Source organism: Numida meleagris, chromosome 2 (assembly GCF_002078875.1).
Source record: "Numida meleagris isolate 19003 breed g44 Domestic line chromosome 2, NumMel1.0, whole genome shotgun sequence".
In the NCBI taxonomy this organism is placed as follows: Eukaryota; Metazoa; Chordata; class Aves; order Galliformes; family Numididae; genus Numida; species Numida meleagris.
This window is the reverse complement of record NC_034410.1, coordinates 116,799,812-116,821,426: the sequence shown is the minus strand read 5'-3', so window position 1 is coordinate 116,821,426 and position 21,615 is coordinate 116,799,812. Positions and strand designations below refer to the sequence as shown.

General features: G+C 37.9%; 1 protein-coding gene across 7 annotated transcripts in view; it reads left to right on the top strand.

Annotated features, from left to right (window-relative positions):
* Nucleotides 1-21,615, top strand: part of JPH1 (junctophilin 1) — an 86,654-nt gene extending 65,039 nt beyond the window's left edge. For 2 of the 7 annotated variants that reach the window (XM_021387020.1, XM_021387026.1), the window contains exons 4-5: nucleotides 10,189-10,853; nucleotides 18,995-21,615. In XM_021387020.1, the coding sequence (XP_021242695.1) occupies nucleotides 10,189-10,853; nucleotides 18,995-19,075 (746 nt within the window). In that variant the 3' untranslated portion in view covers nucleotides 19,076-21,615. Of the gene's footprint in view, nucleotides 1-10,188; nucleotides 10,854-18,994 lie in introns of those variants that run through there. The other 5 variants (XM_021387025.1, XM_021387023.1, XM_021387022.1 and 2 more) reach the window with 5 other exon arrangements.

Genomic DNA, 21,615 nt, shown 5'->3' with positions numbered 1-21,615 from the left:
TAGATCAGAATGGCGTTGATGTTTCTGTTCTGTTGTCCTACTTCCCTACTTCTAGTCTCACAAGTTTGTGATAGTGTATATGATTTGGACCATTTGCCGCTTCAGCAGATGCTTTAATATTTTCAAGAGATTTCTTACAGCACTGTGAGATAACGTAATACCACGAGCTTTTCAACAAATATCTATTTAAAATGAGAATCAAGTTCTCTATGTGAAATGCAGATAGTCATCCATTCACAAGCCACAGTCTTTTGCTGTGCAAACATCAGAGCAGAGTAAACACAGAAGCTTAAGAACTACCCTTAGATTTGGCCAGGTGTGTACATATCTCTGTAAGTGTGTCCAGTAAATAAGTAACTCAGCACTCTTGATCTTTGTGACAGGAAGTGTTTGACATGGGCTTTTAGAGGGCCCCATCTTTTTCTTTTATGTCAAAATCAGGAAAATAAAGTATTGGCAGGTATTTCCAGTATTAAACTACTTGGAAATTATTTATGCTACTGCATTAAACTTCTTCCTAAGAAGAGATAAAGGAGTTGAGAGGGCAACCTTGATAAAGAGGAATTTGAGCGTTTGAAGTTGTACATGAGACACTTAGCAAACAATTTCTCCGAATTCCACCAATTATTACCTAATTATATGCCTAGGTTTACTTAGTAAGAAAGGAAAGTTGCTTTTAAGGCTGCATTGGAAACCTGCTCATGTTTAATGATGCTACCTTTAAAAATTATTTGTCAGCGAAGGATTTGTGTATTCTATCTTTAACATCCTTGATTGATAATGTGGCTTTTGTCAGGTTGTGGTGATAGCATATTACTGTGCACTATCTGTGTTACATTCTGAGGTCACGTTGGTAGTACATGACTTGAAGGACAGCAGGCTGCCAGATCAAATCACAGCAGTTCCAAAATATAAATGCATGTAGGCATCACTCTCCATGACATTCATGGATCTAGTGAGTGCTGGCACATGTTAGTCTCCCTTGTTGCCTCCAGTGCAGAGAAAAAAAGCTACCAGGAGTATCGCTTAAGGAAACAGTAACGTTAAGAATATGAATATTCTGAATTAAGGAATTATTAAATAATATACATGTGCATCACTGTGAATAGCGCATTTCTTTCTAGGAGAATCCCACCTCCAAATTGACGGTCAAGTCAGATGCCCTCTTGCTGTCTGGGAACCAGACATCTCGCATATTTTGCTGCATGTTGCTCCAGCGTTTAAACAGCTGTTGCCTCCCACTTCCTGCTGCTGAGATGCTATAATCATCACAAAGGTGCTGCAGACATCTGGGGGGATAACATCCTAAACTACTGTATCTAAATCAGTCAGAACCTATAGTCTCTCAGATCCCTATGCCCCTTTGACCACCTTGGATTATAGTCATCAGTTTCTCTATGGCTGTAATCCCACCCCCTCACACTCCAGGCCCATTCTGTCCCCTTGCAGCCTGCCAAGATGGCTGACCCAGCTGCCAAACATTGCTAACCATAGCTATGCTCAGCTGAGTTCATCAACACATTTTACACATGACATTGCATAACCGTCCATTCATTTGGGCTGAATTCAAGCCAGCAGTCTACCAGTTAAAAGCTTTTTTTTTTTTCCTGTTAACAAGCATAACCTTTAGAAAATCAAGAATAAAACAGAGGAAGTACTAGTGACATTAATTATAGTTCATTCCCCCCTCTACATGCATCCACAATGAAGCAATAATAAAAAACTACTCTGTCTTTATAGAACTTACTGAATATAGTTATTTGCACTTTGTTAATGACTCATTGAATCTATTATTTTAACAGCCCAATAAATTGTTATATTTCCCTTACCTAGTTTCCATCCTGTATGCTGAGGAATAATTCTAAAATAGATGTCCTACTGTGAAAAATCCAATTTTAGATACTTGCAGGAAAAAAAAAGATACTGTATTAATTGATCTTTATGAAAGTTTGTCAAAGTAGCAAATCTGATGAGATCATAAAATCATAGAAACATAGAATCATAGAATTAGCAAGGTTGGAAAAGACCTACAAGATCATCCAGTCCAACCATCCAGCTACCACCAATATAACCCCACTTAACCATGTCTCCCAACACAACGTCTAAATGTTTCTTGAACACCTCCAGGGACGGTGACTCCACCACCTCCCTGGGCAGCCCATTCCAGCACCTGATCACTCTTCCAGAAAAGTAGTATTTCCTAACATGCGTAACGAGATCACAGATATTGTTGCCAATTATGATACTTTGGAAAACTGTTGATTGCATCAGAAGATAACAAACCAAGTGATTTTCACCATTTTATTTCTCAAACATTATATAGCAATCTATGTTAACAACAGCAGTTTTTTGGGTTTTTTTCCCTTTTTTACTACAGTGCTTTTAAAAACAAAAGACTTGGGCTTTGGTTCAAATAGTATTGTGGCCTGATTTTGTACTAGGATGTAATGAGTAGTAAGGAAACTAACCTATTCATAATTAACAATTTCCTTCTCCCAGGTACAAATAAAAGTCATGTTTGAATTCTAATTCAGTAAAAAGGTTTCAGTTCATCCAGAAAGATGGCATTTATGAAGACAAATGACAAACTTAAGGCCAAACTCCTATGTCAGTTTTTAGTTACTTGGAAAACTTACATTCCACCCCTAATTTTCACCAAGACTTCCTGTGCAAGTTTCAGGCTATCACTTTACCAAGGACTTCGCAAAGCTTTGAGCATAGCAGTATTTTATTTGCAACTGAACACTGAATACAGAGGGATTACCCAGGTGAAGCATGTGCTTTGGGCCACGTTGGACCCTTTGTTTTAGCTTCCTCCATGTGAGAAATGGGTATAACCCTTTTGTTATCTTTTGTGTTATAGTTCTAGATTGTGAACTTTTCAGAACAAAAATTCTCTCATATTACTGAAATGTTCAGGAGTTTAGTAAAAAGAGGCCTCTAATCTTGGCAGATTTGAGGCATTTCTTAAGATAATTACCACCAATAATATGTACTGAAGTTTGCATATAGACTGCAGCATCTGACTTCAATGACCGATGGAATAACTTTGATCTTGTCACCATTTCTCCACAGACAATCAAGTAAATCTTGTAGTGAAGACTGAGAATGTGGTAATAATGCATATGTGTAAGCAGAATTAGGGAGTGAAATACCTGCTTTCAGGATGGAATTTATTTAGAAACATAACATAAATTTTCTTGTATTTGTGAAACTACTGATGTTTGTTACCTGAGAATTAAATGTGTTAGGTAAAAATACAGCTATAGCTATTAGTCATTCCTCCTTATATAGCAAGAAAGTCAGGTTATGTCACATAATATACACTTGAATTTAAAAGACAGAAGTAGGTTTGTGCTTACCTCATAATTACTTTTAATATATTTTGAAATCAAATCACAGAATTTCAGCCTCAACTATACATTAAATAGTATTTTATGGAGCCTGCATTGTGGTATTACCATCTTTATTGGCCTTCAAAAGAGCAAAAATTTGAATTGTGAAATACTGTGGAACACGGTGAAGTACTGAATGGCGAGTAAAGAGTGGAGGAAGTATAATGAAGGAATTATAAGACATTTATAAAATGATTAATGATGTTGTATTTTTTCTTACAGATAAAGAAGAGAACTGTTAGTAATTTTTTCCTTTTTTTTCCTTTAATTTAAAATTGCACAGAGCAAGAGTCTAAATTTTATTTCCATACACTAAGATGGTGATTTTGCAATGTTCTCCATTTTCCTCTGAAAAACAAATAGAGTAGACTTGTCTCAAGAACAAAGTCAGTCTCGGTGGTAAAGAACACATCAACCTCTAGGTTTTAAATATAGTTATGCAAGTTATGATGACCTAATTAAGCAAAGTCTCACAGGAAATGCCAAGTAATTCCCAAATTAGCATTTTTGCAGAGAGTGTAATTACAGCACTTTCCATCCAAATCCCTTTTAAGTGATTTAAAGGTTAAGTTTTGGCCTTCAGAAATAAGAGCAGGAGGAGATGGAGGATGCTGTACCTCTCGCACAGAAGCCAGACAGTTTACAAGTGGAGTACCAATCAACCAAGAGGACTGGAGACATCCAGGTCCTATATAGCCTGCACTTCTTATAGAGTTTTAGAGGAGCTGCTTCAAACGCATATAGTCCTGAACTGCAGGACTAGGCATCCACTGCCATGTTATGGTGAGAGGCTCTCGTTCATATTGCTTAGTGTCTTAAACATAGCTCAGAAAAAACTACTTTCCCCAGAATTTTTGCTGCTCCCAGAATGAGACTTTATGTGTCTTAAATGTCCTGTGACTAGCAGTGTTCCCCAGGGGTCAGTGCTTGGTTTGGTCTTGTTCAATATCTTCATTGATGACCTTGATGAGGGGATAGTGTCCGCCCTCAGAAAGTATATTGATGATACAAAGCTGAGAGGAGTGGCTGACACACTGGAAGGCTGTGCTGCCATTCAGCCAGACCTAGACAGGCTGGAGAGCTGGGCAGCAAGAAACCAGATGAAGTTTAACAAAAGCAAGTGTAGAGTCTTGCACCTGGGAAGGAATAACTGCAAGTATCAGTACAGGTTGGGACATGACCTGGTGGAGAGGAGCTCTGCAGAGAAGGACCTGGGGGTGCTGGTGGATGACAGATTGGCGATGAGCCTGCAGTGTGCCCTGGTGGCCAAGAAGGCCAATGGGATCCTGGGGTGCATGCATTAAAAGGAGTGTGGCCAGCAGGTCAAGGGAGGTGATCCTCCCCCTCTACTCTGCCCTGGTCAGGCCTCACCTGAGTACTGCATCCAGTTCTGGGCTCCCTGGTACAAAAAAGACAGGGATCTCCCGGAGAAATTCCAGCAGAGGGCCACAAAGATGATAAAGGGCCTGGAGCATCTCCCCTGTGAAGAAAGGCTGAGCAAACTGGGTCTGTTCAGCCTTGAGAAAAGAAAACTCAGAGGTGATCTTATTAATGTTTATAAATATCTTAAGTGTGGGAGTCAAGGGGGCACGGCCAACCTCTTTTCAGTGGTCTGTGGGGACAGAACAAGGGGAAATGGCCATAAACTTGAGCATAGGAAATGTGCCAATGTGCAAAGAAACTTCTTCACAGTAAGGGTGACAGAGCACTGGAACAGGCTGCCCAGGGAGGTTGTGGATTCTCCTTCTATGGAGATATTCAAGACCCGCCTGGATGCCTACCGGTGTAGCCTGCTATAGGGGGTCTGCTCTGCAGGGGAGTTGGACTTGATGATCTCTAGAGGTCCCTTCCAATGCCTACAATTCTGTGATTCTGTGATTATGTCCTAGTGGAGTTTTGCACAACAATCCCTCTATGGAGGAACATATCTGGCACCATGAAAAGGTTTCCTGTGGAAATTACTTATTGATATAAACAGAATTCCATTGTAAGTAATTTGGGTTCAGGGAAAAGCTTTCAAACCTGTATATCTGCTGCATGAATCCCTTTTTACATGTAAACCAAGTAAGGCACATCTAAGATCATACTGGAGTACATGGAAAGCTGCAAGAGAATAAGAGAATAGGACGCAATGGATTAATTCTTGGAGAATTTAGGGCTATGTTGAACTAAAATGTGCTAGAATATAGTATATTTTAGTTTACCTAATACTATTTTAATTCAGTATTCTAGTATATTAATTCTTTATTATACTAAGAACTACTTTATTTACAGTAATAGAAAACAGAATCTTGGATCACTTGAAAATGCATTGTGGCAGTCTTGCCTCAAAACACCAGAATGGCTGATATGTTATTATATAGGCGTGTTTTGACATATATAAAAAAAAAATGCCTTAATAATTTTGAGGATATAGAAGTCATTATGATGAAGTGAGACAAAAGCTCATTGAATTATGGGAATTAAATTTCTGGCAGGTTACTGAGTTATATACATTGACGGAAAATCAGAAGTGTTCCCTGAAGGGTCACCAGACTACTGTAAGGAATCCTGGTACCTTCAGCAGCTCCAGCACTCGTCCTCCCCCTCAGTTCCAACCTTTTCCCATATCCCCATCTCTTCTTTTTCATATGGGCCAAAATCAGTGAAACTGGCTAGATTGAATAGACAGGAGTACAGCTTGAAGCTGAAATATAAGAATATATATCCACACCTTTTTTTCTCACTATCCAAGGTGCATTCTGCAATCCTTCTTGAGCTTGAGATTTAATTCCAAGCTGGTAAGACACAATGTCTCTTAGCCTTCTTGGGAAACGCTGCATTTACACTGTCATGGAAGATGACATTTTTAGACGTTGCTTGAGCCACAATCCTGAAACAGTGCCCTGCTGCCAATATGTATACCTCACTAGGCTATGGGGGAAAGCATGTGGCTGTCACCTCTCTAAAAATGCTGTGGCAGAACCAGGCCACCCTTCTCTTCTCATTTTCAGGGCATGCCATGCTGTCACATCACTTACTGGAGACCTTCCAGGAGGAAGGACATGTTACACAAGAACTCCACAAGAAATTCTAGCATTAGAAGGACAATGAGTGTGCCTGTAACCAAACCAAAGCCCAGCACGCTCACTGCAGTAAATTACATTTGTTCAACTTTGGGAAGGCTGATGGGCAAACCCCATTGTAGTCTACAGCTATCTCACAAGGGGAACAGAGGGACTGAGCTGAGCTCTGCTCTCTGGTGGCAGTGACAGGACTTGAGGGAATGGCATGGAGCTGTGTCAGGGGAGGGTCAGGTGGGTGTTAGGGAAAGGTTCTTCACCAGAGGGTGGTCGGGCACTGGAGCAGGCTCCTCACGGTAGTGGTCATGGCAACAAACCTGTCAGAGTTCAAGGAGCATTTGGACAACACTCTCAGACATAAGGTTTGAATTTTGAGTTGTCCAGAATTTGGACTCAATTATCCTTGTGGGTCTTTCCCAACTTGGGATATTCTATGATTCTATGAAGTGCTATTCAGGCAGAGCAACTTCCACCTTCGGATACATACATCACACATAACCACACAGTCCTTTGGTTTTCAGGCACTATTCCCCTAAGCTGCTGTCTAACTCACTTCAACAATGCCAACCAACTGGAGTCACAGCTGTATGAACCAAAACTGCCTAATAACTAACCTTGAGCAGCAAAAGTGCATTATTTTTGAGAAGGCAGTAGCAGGACCAGCAAGTCACCATGAGAAAACACACAGGTTCTTCTACAAAGAAGGCTTATCTTTACTTAGTTAGAAAATATTTATTGTGTCTGCTTTCCAGACAAGGTGATTCTTAGGCATTCAGAAATATACTGGTTGCTTGGACTGAAAACTGACAAGCATAACTCCACGATTATTTTCTAAGTAGGTAATCCAACCTTAACTTCTTTGCACCCTCAAATCCTATTCTCTTAGGGAACAAGCAGCTGAGCCATCTTGTGGGATCAAGAATTAGTGACTTCCTTTCCAAAGTCCATTGGCCCTGACTCCTGTAGACTTGTGCTGTAGAGTGCACTTACGCAGAAGAAAAAGGAGGATTCTGTTGTCCATATCTCTCTTGTTAGCTAATGCCTTTAACAATGGAGGCATGCTAAGACCTGACAAGCATCTTAGTCCTCAGAAGAGAATGGAGACTGTTCTTTCTGCTTGGAGTCAGTGGTTCAGACAGGTGCATAATCTGATTGTACTGAATACAGTGAATAGATAGAAAAAAAAGTCCTTGGCCAATCTCCAAAGCTGACATCAGAACAGAGCCAAGAATTTAAGTATCAGAAAGATGTTCCCCGCAGGATTGGAGGCAAGAGATGTATCTCTAATAGCCATATGTGATGTGCTGAAGGATTTGGGAGGGGGAGGGTGGTTGCTTTGTTACGCTGAGGCAGTTCCTCGGTGTCTGATCAGACTCTCTCAGACTTAACTTTGTTGCAGAAGCTACAGCCTCATTAAGTTGAGTTCAGTGTTGCTTAGCATAAAATATTGCCAAATACCCAGTAAAAATATATCACTTTTAGCCTGTTTGGTTTTTGTTTTTCACTCTGCATGGAGACATGAACAACCAAGACCTCATTCCCTACTTGTTTCAGAAATGCCAGTATATTCTGGAGGTCATAGGAGAAGAACCCTCTGTCCAACTTTGGAAGGTTTTTATAGATCATAGAAAATAATGGAGAAGACTGACATTTGTGAGGCTCAGGTGTGTTTCTTATCAGAGTACCTTCAGTTCAAACACTGTGATATATTAACAAATGTCAGATCTTTACATATGTTGAGTAGTGGAGAGCTGTCCCAGGATGTGAATTTTCTGGGAAGGTCAGAAGCAGAGATGCAGCAGTGTGCTATAGGGGGTACATGCAAGATCAGTTTGGGCACTACTTGAGTAACACTGTAGGACTGAAGAGAGGGTGTTCCAGATTGGGGTGCTCTCATCATAGTAGCCAGAGGGAGGAATCTAACATGAACATAGGTGTAGATGTCTATAATAAATAGTTATTGCAAATTAACAGTTTCGTGGCTTGGGCTTAAATGTTAGGCAGAGCTCTTCTAGGTACTCTTTCTTCTTTATACCTCTAGTTTTATCTCCTGTGAAAGAGAGAAGAAAACTGAATTTTGTGTACGTTAAAAACCTCAGCATTACCTTATATATCTCTGCAAAAATGGAAAATTTTTGAATTGTGATTGTAACTGACTTGATATATAGCAACATTTAATTTGTGCTCTGCTGCCTTCCTCTTCTACCAGAAGATTACAAAATGCAGGTTTACCTTCTCAAAGAGTCCCCCTCAAACACCATTTGAGAACAAATCCTGACTTGTCTCTTCTATTTCAACAACTCCCTATTTTCACCCCTGGTTTTCAAAGATATTGAAATCCTTGTGATTCTCCTGCTCAAAAGCAACTCCATGCCAAGTAATTCTTATTTGCAGCAGTGCTTGCTTACTTACCAGATGATTCATAACTTCTGAAAACTTCATGCTAGTCTTTGTTCCTTCTCTCATCTCGGCTCTGTGTAGTGATGCATGTGTTCTGGCATCTGTAAAAACACCGTATCTGCCGAGCACAGCTAGAGTCTCCTAGAAATTCAAAGGAGAAAAATGTGTGCAGACATTCTTCCCTGGGCACAGAATTTCTCTGACATAAAAAACAAATAAGCCTCACTTACAGAAGTTAAAGAAATCAGAGGAAAGTAGATATACTAGTGGAGATAGAAGCAGAAAAATAGTTGGACTGTATCTGGCAGAAGCCATTCTGGATATACAGAAAGATTGTTGTAGTTCTCTGTTAATAGAGTTCTCCAGCTTCTGACTTCTCACAGGACCTGATCCTGGAATCTGGGATGTGGCCTCTGGGAAGAAATTTAGAAATTGTTGTCTGTTGCCCACTATACAGACAGGTTTACAGCAATTTTGTTTCTATTGAATCAGACAGACCTGGAGTAAAGCATCTCAGCCCACTTGTCTTTACATGAACAACTGTATAAAAATGCACCTTGATCACTGAGTTTTTGCTAGTGGTAATGTGCTCATGGGTATTTTGCTAGGATTTTGGGGGAGAATATCCTTCATACCAGCTGCTGTATAAGTATTTCCCTAGTGAATATGAGAGAATTTGTCTTCCTAGCTTCTAAGCAGAACTGTATTACCCACTAGAGGTGTTAACTTGGGTTTTCATGTGGTAAGTGATTTGTACAGGAAGACAAAGCCACCATGTGAGAGTTCAAGGCATATATGTATGTGTATAAGACAACCTGACATGCACATAAATGGAAAAATAAGTGATTCAAGCATTCGAGGCCTATTTCCTGTGGGTTGTAAGGGCAGAAGAGAGATTTCATTCTGAATGTTAAATACTTCCATGTCAAACAAATACTACATCGTAAGGGTAGAAGTTAAATAGATGAGGATAATTAAGGAAAGCATAGTTCTCGGGGAAAAAAAAAAGAGAGAAAGAGGTGTAAGGTAAGTCAGTCTTCAGTCCCTCAGACTTCATGGAGATCATTTATTCCCTATGGCCCTTTGCAAAGCTCAAGATGCAAGGTGTTTGGAATCAGTAAGGATTTCCAGCAGTTACCAGGAAGTACAGTAGCTTCAACTAGGGAGTCAGTTAGGGTAAATCACTGCAGAAGTCAGTGAATTTTTGGATAACACTCCCCTATCCCCAGCATTTTAGCAAGGCCATCCAGTCTGACATCCCAACGCAATACTTCTACTGTGAAGTCTTATTTTTGTTTTAACCATAATATCTTTCTTACACTATTTTCCAGGCCCTGATTATATCAAGCAAAAATTTCAAGAAGGAATGGAAGTAAAAGAAAAATCTGAAGACAAAGTTCAGGATAAACCACCTACCCCAAAAGAGTCACCTCACTTTTATCGAAAAGGTACTACACCACCTCGAACCCCAGAAGCAAGTCCGAGGCAGAGTCCTCCTCTTCCTTCTGAGCCTTCTCCTTCAAAACATCTGAAAAAGCAAAACTCCACTTCTGGGATGAAACTCAATCAAGAAAAAAGGCTTTTAGCCACTGAGAACATAACACCCACCATTAACAAGCCTTTATATTCAAAAGCACCAATAAAGGAAGAAATAGCTGTGAAACACCAGTCAAAGCTTTCAGCCCATCACAATCCCATCAGCACAGAGAATGGGGAGCTGCATGGTCACTACCATGGTTATTATGTAAAAATGAATCCAACAGTGCTTCCACAGGAGCTCGGAGAAGAAGATGACGAATATGTCAACCCATCACCTTCAACAGTTGCACGGATACCACACTCACAGAAGCCAAGTCCTGCTAGATCTGGGGGTAAGCCAGATGCCAAAGAAAACAAACCTGACACAAAAATTAAGAAACCAGATTTTACTGCACCAAAGAATCCAGCTAATAAGGAGTCACGTTCAGCCGTGGAAAAAGAAGTAGTAAACAGCTCGGTGAGTACAAGAAAGCTTTTCACCTTCACTGCCCTTTTATCCCTTACTGTTGAGCTTCGTAGCCTGAAGACAGGAAAAGCTCAGACTTCTGTAAAATCTTTATATGGATACAGTCTGCTAGCTAGAATCCTCTGTACAAGAGTGAAATGAGGCACACACATTCCAGTCCTTAAAATTGGAAAGGGACAATTAATGTAGCCAGATATAGACAAGCTTTTGAAATGTAAATCCCTAATGCATCCATAAACACAAGGGTATTGTTTATGCCTAAAAGTCTATTAGTGTGTGTTTACTTACATGTTTTGTGTGTGTGTAGATACATATTTGCAAATATAAATATCTTTCCTTGTTTTTTCTTCAAAACAATATTTGATGTATCTTCGTGGATAACTGGTAGTACTAGAAGTCGCATGGCTAGGCTCTTGTCATGGTGTAGAAGTTACTGCATATCCTCTAGCTTCTTCCAAAAATCTTGTAAAAAATGAAATTTAAGAACTTTTTTCCATCACTTCTTCAAGTGTCAGAAGAATGAATTGATGACCGTCATCAGGAGTTGTATAACTTGCAGTTACTCTCACAGTACATTTTAATGTAAATGGTATCAACACAGGGGCTGTACTCATGTTCTTAAATAAAGGTAGTTTTTAAATCCAGTTGTAATGACAAATTATTTGGCATCCAATTAAAATGATACAGTAATTTCTGGTCCAGCCAGCATATGTTGAATTTTTAGAGCTTCAGGCCAAAGAACATCATAAGTAAAACACTTCCAGAAGCCTTTATGGGCTCCAGCGATGACAGAGACATTTTAGGAAAAGTCTATTGGGTGTTATTAGTACAAGGATACCACCTCTAGAGCTTGGAAAGTTTTTGAGCGGCAAATCATTGGAGACTGGAGGGTATGTGGGAAGTTTCCCTGTACATACTTGCTCTTATCTCATTCTCTAAAGGTGCTTGTAATTACTGTTTGAGACAAGATGCTGCCCTGCTGTCTGATGCAGTCCAGACATTCTCCCATTTTCATTTTCTTGTCTTTGTTGATTGTAGCTCTGAAAACAGGCAGTTTTGTGCCAAAATATGTACTGCTTCCAACCAGACTTGGGTTTTAGTGTGATATCAAAAATGGAGCATTTTTCCTTGTTAGAAAATGGAGAAGAAAATTTAATACTATAACTCAGATTACTATGAATCTGAATGTCATTGTTGTTTAGAAATAATGGAATTATCAGTAGTTAAGCTGAGAAGGAGAAATGACTAATAAGCATTTCTATTCTCTGTTAAGAAAAAAAAAATTGTCAAATTCAGAACTTCTGGTGATTATGAAACTATTTCTGGCCAAGAGAAACTCAAGAATGTATTAGCTGTAGATCCTGAAGTTAACCTGTAACAAATGAGGAAGTCTAGAAAATTGTGATATTGTTCCTTTGTTAATAAGCATTGCTTCTCTGAATCATTTTTGGTACACCTGAAAAAAAAATAACAATGTGTCATTATTAAGATGGGATAAACAGAATTACTCAATTAAGAGATCCTGTTAGTCTAGCTTTGAGCTGAAGCAAAACAGTTGAGTCGCACCAGATTTCATTAATAAATAATTTCAAAATGAAAAGATAAAAGAATTTCCAACCAATTTCCAATTTTTCATTGTAAAAGATCTTGTCGGACAAGTTTGACATCTTCAAGAGGCAGAGGAACGATGCCCTCAATCAGGAAAGTCACTTGATCTGCTTTTGCAGTTACTTATTCTGACAAGGAAGCCAATGTAATGCAAAGACTGAATGTCACAGTAAAATCATTTTTAAAAGACTGACCAATGTTTATTAAATAGTAATTGGAAAACATCAGTAATTTGGTATTATTCTGATGAGATTGTTCTTGGATTAATTCTGCTTCACTGCTTTATTAACATGCTTACTAGTGACGTGAAAGAAAACATAAATGTGCTGCCCATAAAGTTTGCAGAAGACATAGAAGCTAGGAACCCGATAAATAATGAAAACAGCAGATCACCAGTGCAAACTGATCCAAATCACCAGATAGCAAAGATGCAAGTATTATTGTTATCTGCAATATGCTTATACGCTGAAAGACAGTTAGAAGAGCCTGACCATGCAGGATGGGAAGAGGACAAGGCTGGTAGATCAGGATCAGGAGAGGTAACTGAGCATGAGCTCTCAGCCTGCTGTTGATCAGAATCGTTAATATAATCCTTAGATTTATCAACAGGAAAGATTAAGCAAGAGCAAATGAGAGTCTGTTTTATCTGGTTTTGGCACTAGTGCAACCACTTCTGAAGCAAAATACAGTATTCATAAATCAGAGATTTAAAATGAAAAAAATTAAGGGAAAGTCCCGTGAAGAGCAGCAAGAGTGATTAAAACATATTACAATGAAAGGTTCAAAACAGAAAATCTGTTTGGCACATTAAATAACATTCTGTAAGTACACATCCTAAAATAGTTTACAGTAAAATTTTACAGACCAAGCAGCTGATAGTTGAAGCTAGACAGATTTAGATTAAAAGACTTACTTTAAATTGCTATTAATGAGATTAATTAAATGTACCATCAGTTTTCATCAGACCTCAATGAATAGTTCAACAAAGAACATTTTGCCAAAATTATGTCCTTTAGTTTAGCAAGAAGCTTATATTCTGTTTTGTGCAGATCAAACTAGATGTTCACAGTGGTTTTGTAATCTGCAAATCTGTATTATGGCTCATATCAGCCCTTTAACCTTTCAAATCTCACAGATATGACTCCTATCTAGGGTAATACAAAGCTGTCAGGCTCATAAACGTCTAGTGAGCATACACAGAATTTCAGCCTGAATTGGAATATTTTCTTCAGCTCTGGTGAAAATAAGGGGCTAGAAGTAGTCCTTATTTTTCTTATATTACATCCTGACCAAATCATGGTTTGGAGCTGAGGGAGTTTTCACATTAAGAAACCAAGCAGCACACCTGAACAGCTGTTTATTGACCTTCTAGAATAATCAGGATGAGGACTGCGAACGTACAGCTTATTATCAGGAAAGATCAAGAGTAATCAGGTATAACACGTTAGCTACTGTTTACTGATATTACAGCCCTCTGCTTCATTTGGAGCACACTAATTGCGTTACTCTTTATTATCAGCATGTCATTAAAGGAGAGAACGTAGATCTTAGGAGATAATTTTTAATACAACAACATTTTAAGAAGTATGTATGTTTTTCAAAGCTATCTTATGTCTGTGTCTATAAATTTGACTCTGCAGAATACTTTTCCTAAAAGTGAAAAATTGCTGGAAAAAATAACTGATTAGAGTACTTCTCTTTATCTCAGACAGTTCTGAACGTTAAGATACTTTAGAATTCTAGTGCTGCATTAGAGAATTATTTTGTTTTATTCAGTAACTGCAGTTGCTTTATATTCACTCTGACAAATTGTTGTGATTTGAAAGCGCACGCCTGCATTAGATCCTCCATAAAAGTTTAAAAATATATTTGTTAGGAAATAGAAAACAGAAACAAACTCTCACTCTCGTGAAAAGAATGAGAAAGCATGGCTTGGGTATACAAAATTTAAGACAAAACATTTATTGAGCATTTTTGTTAGATTATCTGAAAGTGCTGTATGAAATTGTGCTGTGCTTTTTCCAGGTTTCCAGTGAAAGTGCATTAAAAATACAGATATAGGACATATAATTTTTAGTTCTTCTTTCCATGTATCTGAATCAGAGTTATTTCTCATATCTGAATGAAACACAGACCTTTAAGATGCCCATATGCATTGATTTGGATTAAGAATTTTATTTACAGCAAAGTCTGCAGTAATCATTTTGTTAATAAAATTCATTTCTATGAATCTGTTATATCTTTAAGAATGTTACTGAAAATCATTTGTGCAGTAAATCGATTATAGTACGTAGGTATACGTACTATAAGAGTATAGTATGTAGGTATCCGTATTTCTGGCATTACATTTGAAAAATATCAGCACGTGATTATATCTGCAATTCACTTGAAATTCATAAATGTATTTCTCTATACTCTTATTTTCTAATGTTCAGAAATCAAAGTTTAGAATCATTCCAGAGCTTCTATGAAAGAGCTGTAGGACTCTGTCACAGTTTTATCGAGGTGAAAACATGCATAAAAACATGATGCCAAAGTCACTGTTCATCAGCTGTTCCAAAATAATTGCCAGTTTTTTGGCATTGACACTAGTAAATGGATAAAAATCCTTTTTTCACTGAGTGTTAGGAACCTTCAAGTCATATTATGTAAAGAATATGCTATAGAGATTCCATCGGGACTTAATGGCAAACAAATAGTGTTGTTTCTAATTGCTCGTTAGCAGCCTCTAGCCCCAGTATCAACTTGCATGCTCCTTTCTCACCTTGAATGTGAGGTGATTCGAGATAGTTTGGATTTGGGTTACAAATAGGTCTGAATTGCAAAAAATGTCATTGTAATGTCTGCTTATGTATACACATTTGATTTGTCTGACATGTCCCATGTTGCCTTAGGTCAGGTACAAGCACAGGCACCAATGTTCTGTGTATGATATTCCCAGTTTTGTGTGTTGTAGGTCAAGATTTTTCAGCCGCACAGACTGTTTAGCCTGGTTTTTATCTAAAATCATTACATTTAGCTGAACATTATCCAATGCATTTTCTACTTCCATCTCTTTGTTCACTTAGCATGCGGTTAGTAAGGGATATAACTAACATGATGTTAGGAAAATAGACCTCTATTTGCCTGATCCTAAAAAAACCCTGAGCAAGAACTTTATGCTAAATATAATAGACATTCATAATGCAATGGGATTACAAGAGTAGTCTTACCACTTCCTGGCTCTCTGTTTTAGGAAAACAACTTTCTTCCCTCCCCAGACTGAAACCTAATCATATGGCTATATTTTTAAGTGCGTAAGTGGCTGACGTATTAGAAGCTGGAGGGGCAGTTTTTAAGCAGGACTGAAGGTTTTCTGCTATAGCTACTTTACTGCACCTGTGCTAGTCACTCTTGGACTCCTCAGACTAATTTTGGCTTTTGCTATTTTAAGCCTTAGCAGGACACCAGAGTCTTATTTATGGGATTTGCCTTGAAGCATTAAATGTTTATTTCATAGGTGTCTAAAGAACAGGTAGTAGTTAACTGTGTGACAGCCCTGGGCACTACAAACACTGTTTGATCATTTTTTTAGTTTATCAGGAAACTGCTTTTGGCTCAAAGTTTAGTTATTAGATGGGGAAATACCCAGAGCAGGCTGAAGGAGATGGGATTTATTTCTGTAAAGCATAGGCTCAATATATTATTATCATAAATATATTACAGATTTTTCTTTAATCTTCATATAAGATCGACAACCAAGTTCTTAATGTGTTGCTTCCTTCTGTCTTTGTAGGTGAGATTTCTTGATTCAGACCATAGTCTCTAGGTTTTTGTGGCCTAATTTGTCTGATGTTACTGTGTTGAGGTTATTAAACCCATCTAACCTGGCAGATGCATCCATAGAGAAGTCTCTTCTTCCTCCTCCAACCTTATTTCTCTTTAGACTAATGATACCACGTTGTTCTTTGTTGCTGCAGTCCCAATTTACCATTCAGTCAAAAACTGTCTTGTAGCTATCAGAATGCTGTTTCAGGATATATTTTAGGTAATGAGTAAGTTACTGGCCCTTTGAACTCCTGGTTGGTCTTCAGTAGGAATAAAGCAACTTGATTTTGATAGATTTTATTTTAAAATATGCAAAGTATTAGACACTCAAATCCCAGCGAATTTCAGTGGCATCAGGCATTGGTATCCTTCACTATTCCTTGCAACTTCTGTGCAATTTTAGGTTGGAGGTTGAACTATAAAGAACCTATTGACCTGGCTTTGCTCAAACTGAGTCCCTGCAGATGCCAAATTCAAATTTGAGCACAGTATCAGTAAATATATCAGAAAATAATAAATCAGTAGTGTAATCACACTCCCTGTGGACAGAGATGTAACATTAACATGTATGTATTTCTCTGGTTTGTCACATGAAATTCTGGAATTTTTTGAAAGAAAAGGTCACTCACACTGAGGGTATTGACATTAACACACAGGACTGCCAAACTGAGAGATTCTTCAATCAACTGCTGTTTCAAATAAAACAAGTATTTTTGTTTAAATTCTTCTGATACGACTTGTGTAAACCTTACAATTTCCAAATGTAGTTGGTGGGAGTCATGAGTTCTGAATGAATTGGTGGGGACTTGGATTTCCTTTGCAGTAGGAAAGCGCAGAAGAACCACAGCTAGCACAGTTGTGACAGTGCTAGAAAGAGAAAGAAGAAATGAAGTTCAAGTTGCACATGAACACATTTAGTCTGCTTACAGTCCTCTGATTAGAAATGTGGCCATACCTGGATTCACGCTCTCATATTTTATGCTTGTTCTCCATCACCAAGCTTCTCGTATTCTTTGGTGCATCGTGGCTCACTTCCAGTAGGAAGCAGGGAACACGGTTCCACTTCTGTTCTGTCACCCAATGGCTAAAACATACCACTGGTAAGTGGGAACTTGGTATTCAAAATCCCTTTGGCTAAGGTAACCGTAATCCCTAGTCTTCAGTTTCCTGGTGAATGTTTTTGACATTCTGCCACTAGTCAAAAGGCTGATGTTGCTGCTAATACCGTTACCCCGTGGCAAAATTTAAGGAGCATCCTGATGGTCACAGGCACTGGTTGAACTTCAACACCTAGATCCTTGGCGTGTGTACAGATGTCTCTGAAGAGGTGCAAAGGGAACTTCATGACCTGTAGGGATAGAAGTGCTAATTAGCGTGAGACTCCCCCAAGATTTAAACAGCGCTTGACAAAACATATTTTGTGACTTACTCAAGAACTTAGCAGTCCACATCTAGCCTGTTATCATACCTACTGTGTAAGGGTGTGTTCTTGTAGAAGTTTAAGTGGCTGTTTTGGGATGAGAGTATGCGATATAATAGTGGCACTAATACTGTTCAGTAGCTTCCTAGTTACATTGCTGCAGCAAATTTTTAATAGCAATTTCTTATAACTTATTATTCCAGAAATGGCATAGGTAATGTTGCCATTGCCATAAAGCATAATGAGCTTCTGCAAAGCATGCCTCTTGCGAAAAGTAAAAAAATTACTAATTTCTAATAAAATGAATTCATTCTTCTGGAAGCCAGTGATCCTTAAGTAGTTCAGCTTTCTGGAGAGAGTTTTTGATGGGCTTTTTGTGATCTAGGGAACTATTGTCTGAGTAAAGGGTTTTTCTGTTTCTACTTGCACTAAATGCACACCTTAGCACATACAAATTTGTGTGAAAATATGCTGTAGTAAACCAAATACATTACGAGAAGAATGGAAAAATTCAGGAACTCCACCTGTTGAATACATTATTTCAAGTTGTTTAGCAGAAAGCATCCTCGTTCACTAAATAGTTCTATAAGGTAACGATTTATGACCAAGTTTCAAAGTAGATCAAAACAAGTTTTTAGTATTGCAGATTGAATTCTTTTTTTTTTTTTTTGTCTGTAATTGATATATTACTAGGGATTTTAGTGGAGTAGTAATAATTTTTTTTTTTCCCTTTGGTTATCAAAAAAGGTGTTCTTTTCGTACAACACATCATCGTGCAAAACCCTGCTTCTGTCTTGAAATGGGTTGGTGTCAGAGAAGGAGCCCACTGTGTGGATGAGGAACAGTGCTCTGGCTTCAAGTTTGACTTCTTCATTTTGTTTTATTTTAAGCTGGTACCATTTTTGTGTTTATGGCTTTGTTTACATCTGTTTGTACAGTCATATTTGTCAGACAGTTGTTCTCAGTGTGATTAAGAGCAGTGTAATAATATGCTTACCTTTATTTATCCAGTTCATTTTCACACAGATGATATTTAGGTCACTAGAAAAGAAGAGTTTAACCAAGGTTACATTTCATGAGCACAGTCTGTGCTTTTGATATTTAGATAATCTTTCAGAGAAAAGTCATATCCTGTTTGTTGCTGTGCACTGTGTGAAAGATTGCATTCTTGGAGTTGTGGTTTAGTGGAGATGGTGGTGATAGGTTGACAGCTGCACTAGATGATCTTAGTGGTTTTTTCCACCCTTAATGATTCTATGGTTCTATGATTAATTTTGTTTTCTTTGTTTATTTTCAGGGCCCTAACTCAGTCATGATTGCCCTGGTAATGCTGTTGAATATTGGTCTAGCCATTCTTTTTGTCCATTTTCTAACTTGATTGGAATTAGGAAAGGTAAGCAAGGTCTTGTTTTCATATACAATCACCACATCCACCCCACCTCAAATTATAAAGATTGAATTTATTTGCATACTTTTAATGTTTCCTACTTTAATTTTAGCTATGCCTGAATGTGATTCAACATAGTTATTTAATTATGTAACTGTTTTGACCCTTCAGTGAAGTCATGACAACTAGTGGTGTTAGCCCACAGTTCTCTGCAGTTGTGTCATCAGCCTTTTAAATGGCACCAGGCATACTCAGACACAGGGAAGGAGGCTTGGCGTTAGGATGATGGGACGCAAGAGAGATGAAACTTGGAAAATTCAGCCAGGGGCCCAGATCAGTTTGTCTGCTGATGGTTTGTGGCTTTGGGGTCCTCTGAAAGCTGAAGCAAGCAGCCATGTCGGAAAACAAACAAAATAATCTGCTGAAGCAGCCCCACCAGTGAAGTGCGTTGGCTTCTCCATCTGTTCCAGCAGAGTGTGACTAAACTGGAAATGTACGGAGCTGCACTTTTTGTTGATGGAAGCTAACAGCTGCCTTACTATTTTACCGTCTGATGTTTTTAGTGGGGAGATGGGAAAACGACTGCCAGAGGAATGTGGTCAGAGGATTCTGTTGCTGTGGAAGTGATTCCAGCGTTCACTCCTATCTCATTAGAAGAAATAGTTAGCAGCATCAGTCACCAGTCTTATTCCATTACCTGCTGCTTTTAACATCTCCCACAGTGTTCTGGGAGATTGAATTTCATTTGCCTGTGCATGATTCTGTTCATTCGTTGTTTATGAATTTTGATGTATAGCCATAACATAGTGTGTAGTCCAACCTGGAGAGCGCTACCGGTTCTGCCTAGCAGCAGAAACAGAAGATAAAACCTTTTTCTAATCTGAAGATGTAATTCTTAAGTTCATTTTCCTAAATCTGAAGAGTCTATTATCTTTAAGGTTTAGGAAGCAATATACCGTAACTGCAAAAATTAATATCTTCCTAAAAGTGCTAAAATGCTTATGCCAATAGCAAGCAAAATTCTTTTTAATTAAAAAATAAGGATCTGAAGTCGATATCAACACATCCTAAGCTGGAGATGAAATACCAGAATAATGCAAGAAAGACAAGATGTGGGGTTTGCATGTTGATTTTTTTTTTTTTTTAATTCTGGTGCTGTGATAACTAGTGATTTGAATTATTATGTTTCAGCACTGAGGTGTTTTGCCAGCATTTAAAATAAAGTCTTGTCTGAGTGCTCATTAATGCCAGTGACAGTTAAGCTAGCTAATGCTCATAATAAATTATCGTGATTTTTAAACACTAGTTTTGTGTTGAATACATTCAGGTAGAGCATTTAGACATGTTAAGTGATTGTTTATCGATTTGATGCCTTCAGTGTCTTTGAAGTCCATTTATAATTTTACCTCAGCATTAAAAAATCCTCAAAATTTTTCGTTTGGAAAGTTTGTCTTAAGTAGCTTCACAGCCCTCTGTTATAATGATGTGATCATGTTTCTTTTATGTGCCATTATACTGTAATTATTGTACCCTATATTAACCAAAAGCATGCTTATTTGCTGAAAACATGTGGTGTGATCATTTGGAAAGAAAGTATTTTAATTTAAAGCTGCAAAAAGCAAAGGGCTTGTATTACGGTTTATTTTATCTCTGTTAGACGATATTTCATACAATATAGTTTTTGAACCTGTTTGTAAACTTTATAAGTGTTTGCATGGTGTAATGGGCAACATTCTTAAAAGTACATGAGCTATCTTTTGATGCAGCATATTGAAGTAACGTAGGTGTGGACTGAATGTAGTGCAGCAAAGCAGCTCCAAGCAGGGCAGTAACACCGTGGTGTTTTTTACAGAAGTATGTTGAGAATCCTGTGTTTTGACCAGTGTGGATAAAGAAGAAAGCAGAAAGAGAGCAAATGAAAATAAAACTTGTATATTTATTTTTTAAAGAGTCAAAATTGTGTTTTAAATTTAGGAAGGTTTAATTTTTAAATAAGAACAAAGTTTTAAAAGTTACTGTGTAAGCCTTGACATAATGGGCAAAACGTTCCATCCAACAGTGAAATCACCCCCCATCTCCTTATGTGGAGAAGTAATTTTGTAACTGACATATTTAATTCCTATTAAATGTTTATTTAAAATACTTTGTGCTCTGGAAATAATGGGTAACAAAGCTTATGAAAATGTTTATAAATTTAAGTAAGCATGTTAGTACCATTTATAAATATGTATGATTTATAAGCTTTTTTAAAACAAAGCTCAAACAAATTGTTGGTATTTTTCTAAAATGTGCACAGCTGTATTTTACATGAAAGGCTATTTATAATTGGTTGTTATACTGTACACTACATTTTGGACAGCACAATGAAGCCTGCCAATGTACTTAATAACGTCATTTTGTCTATTTAAAGTTTCTTGCTGTCAAAGAATGAACTCTTTATCTATGAGTTTATTTATAATTCTTGACCCAAAATGTATAATGTACAGTTTTCACAACTGTATTTGCTCTAATAAAAATAAGTTGGTTATTAA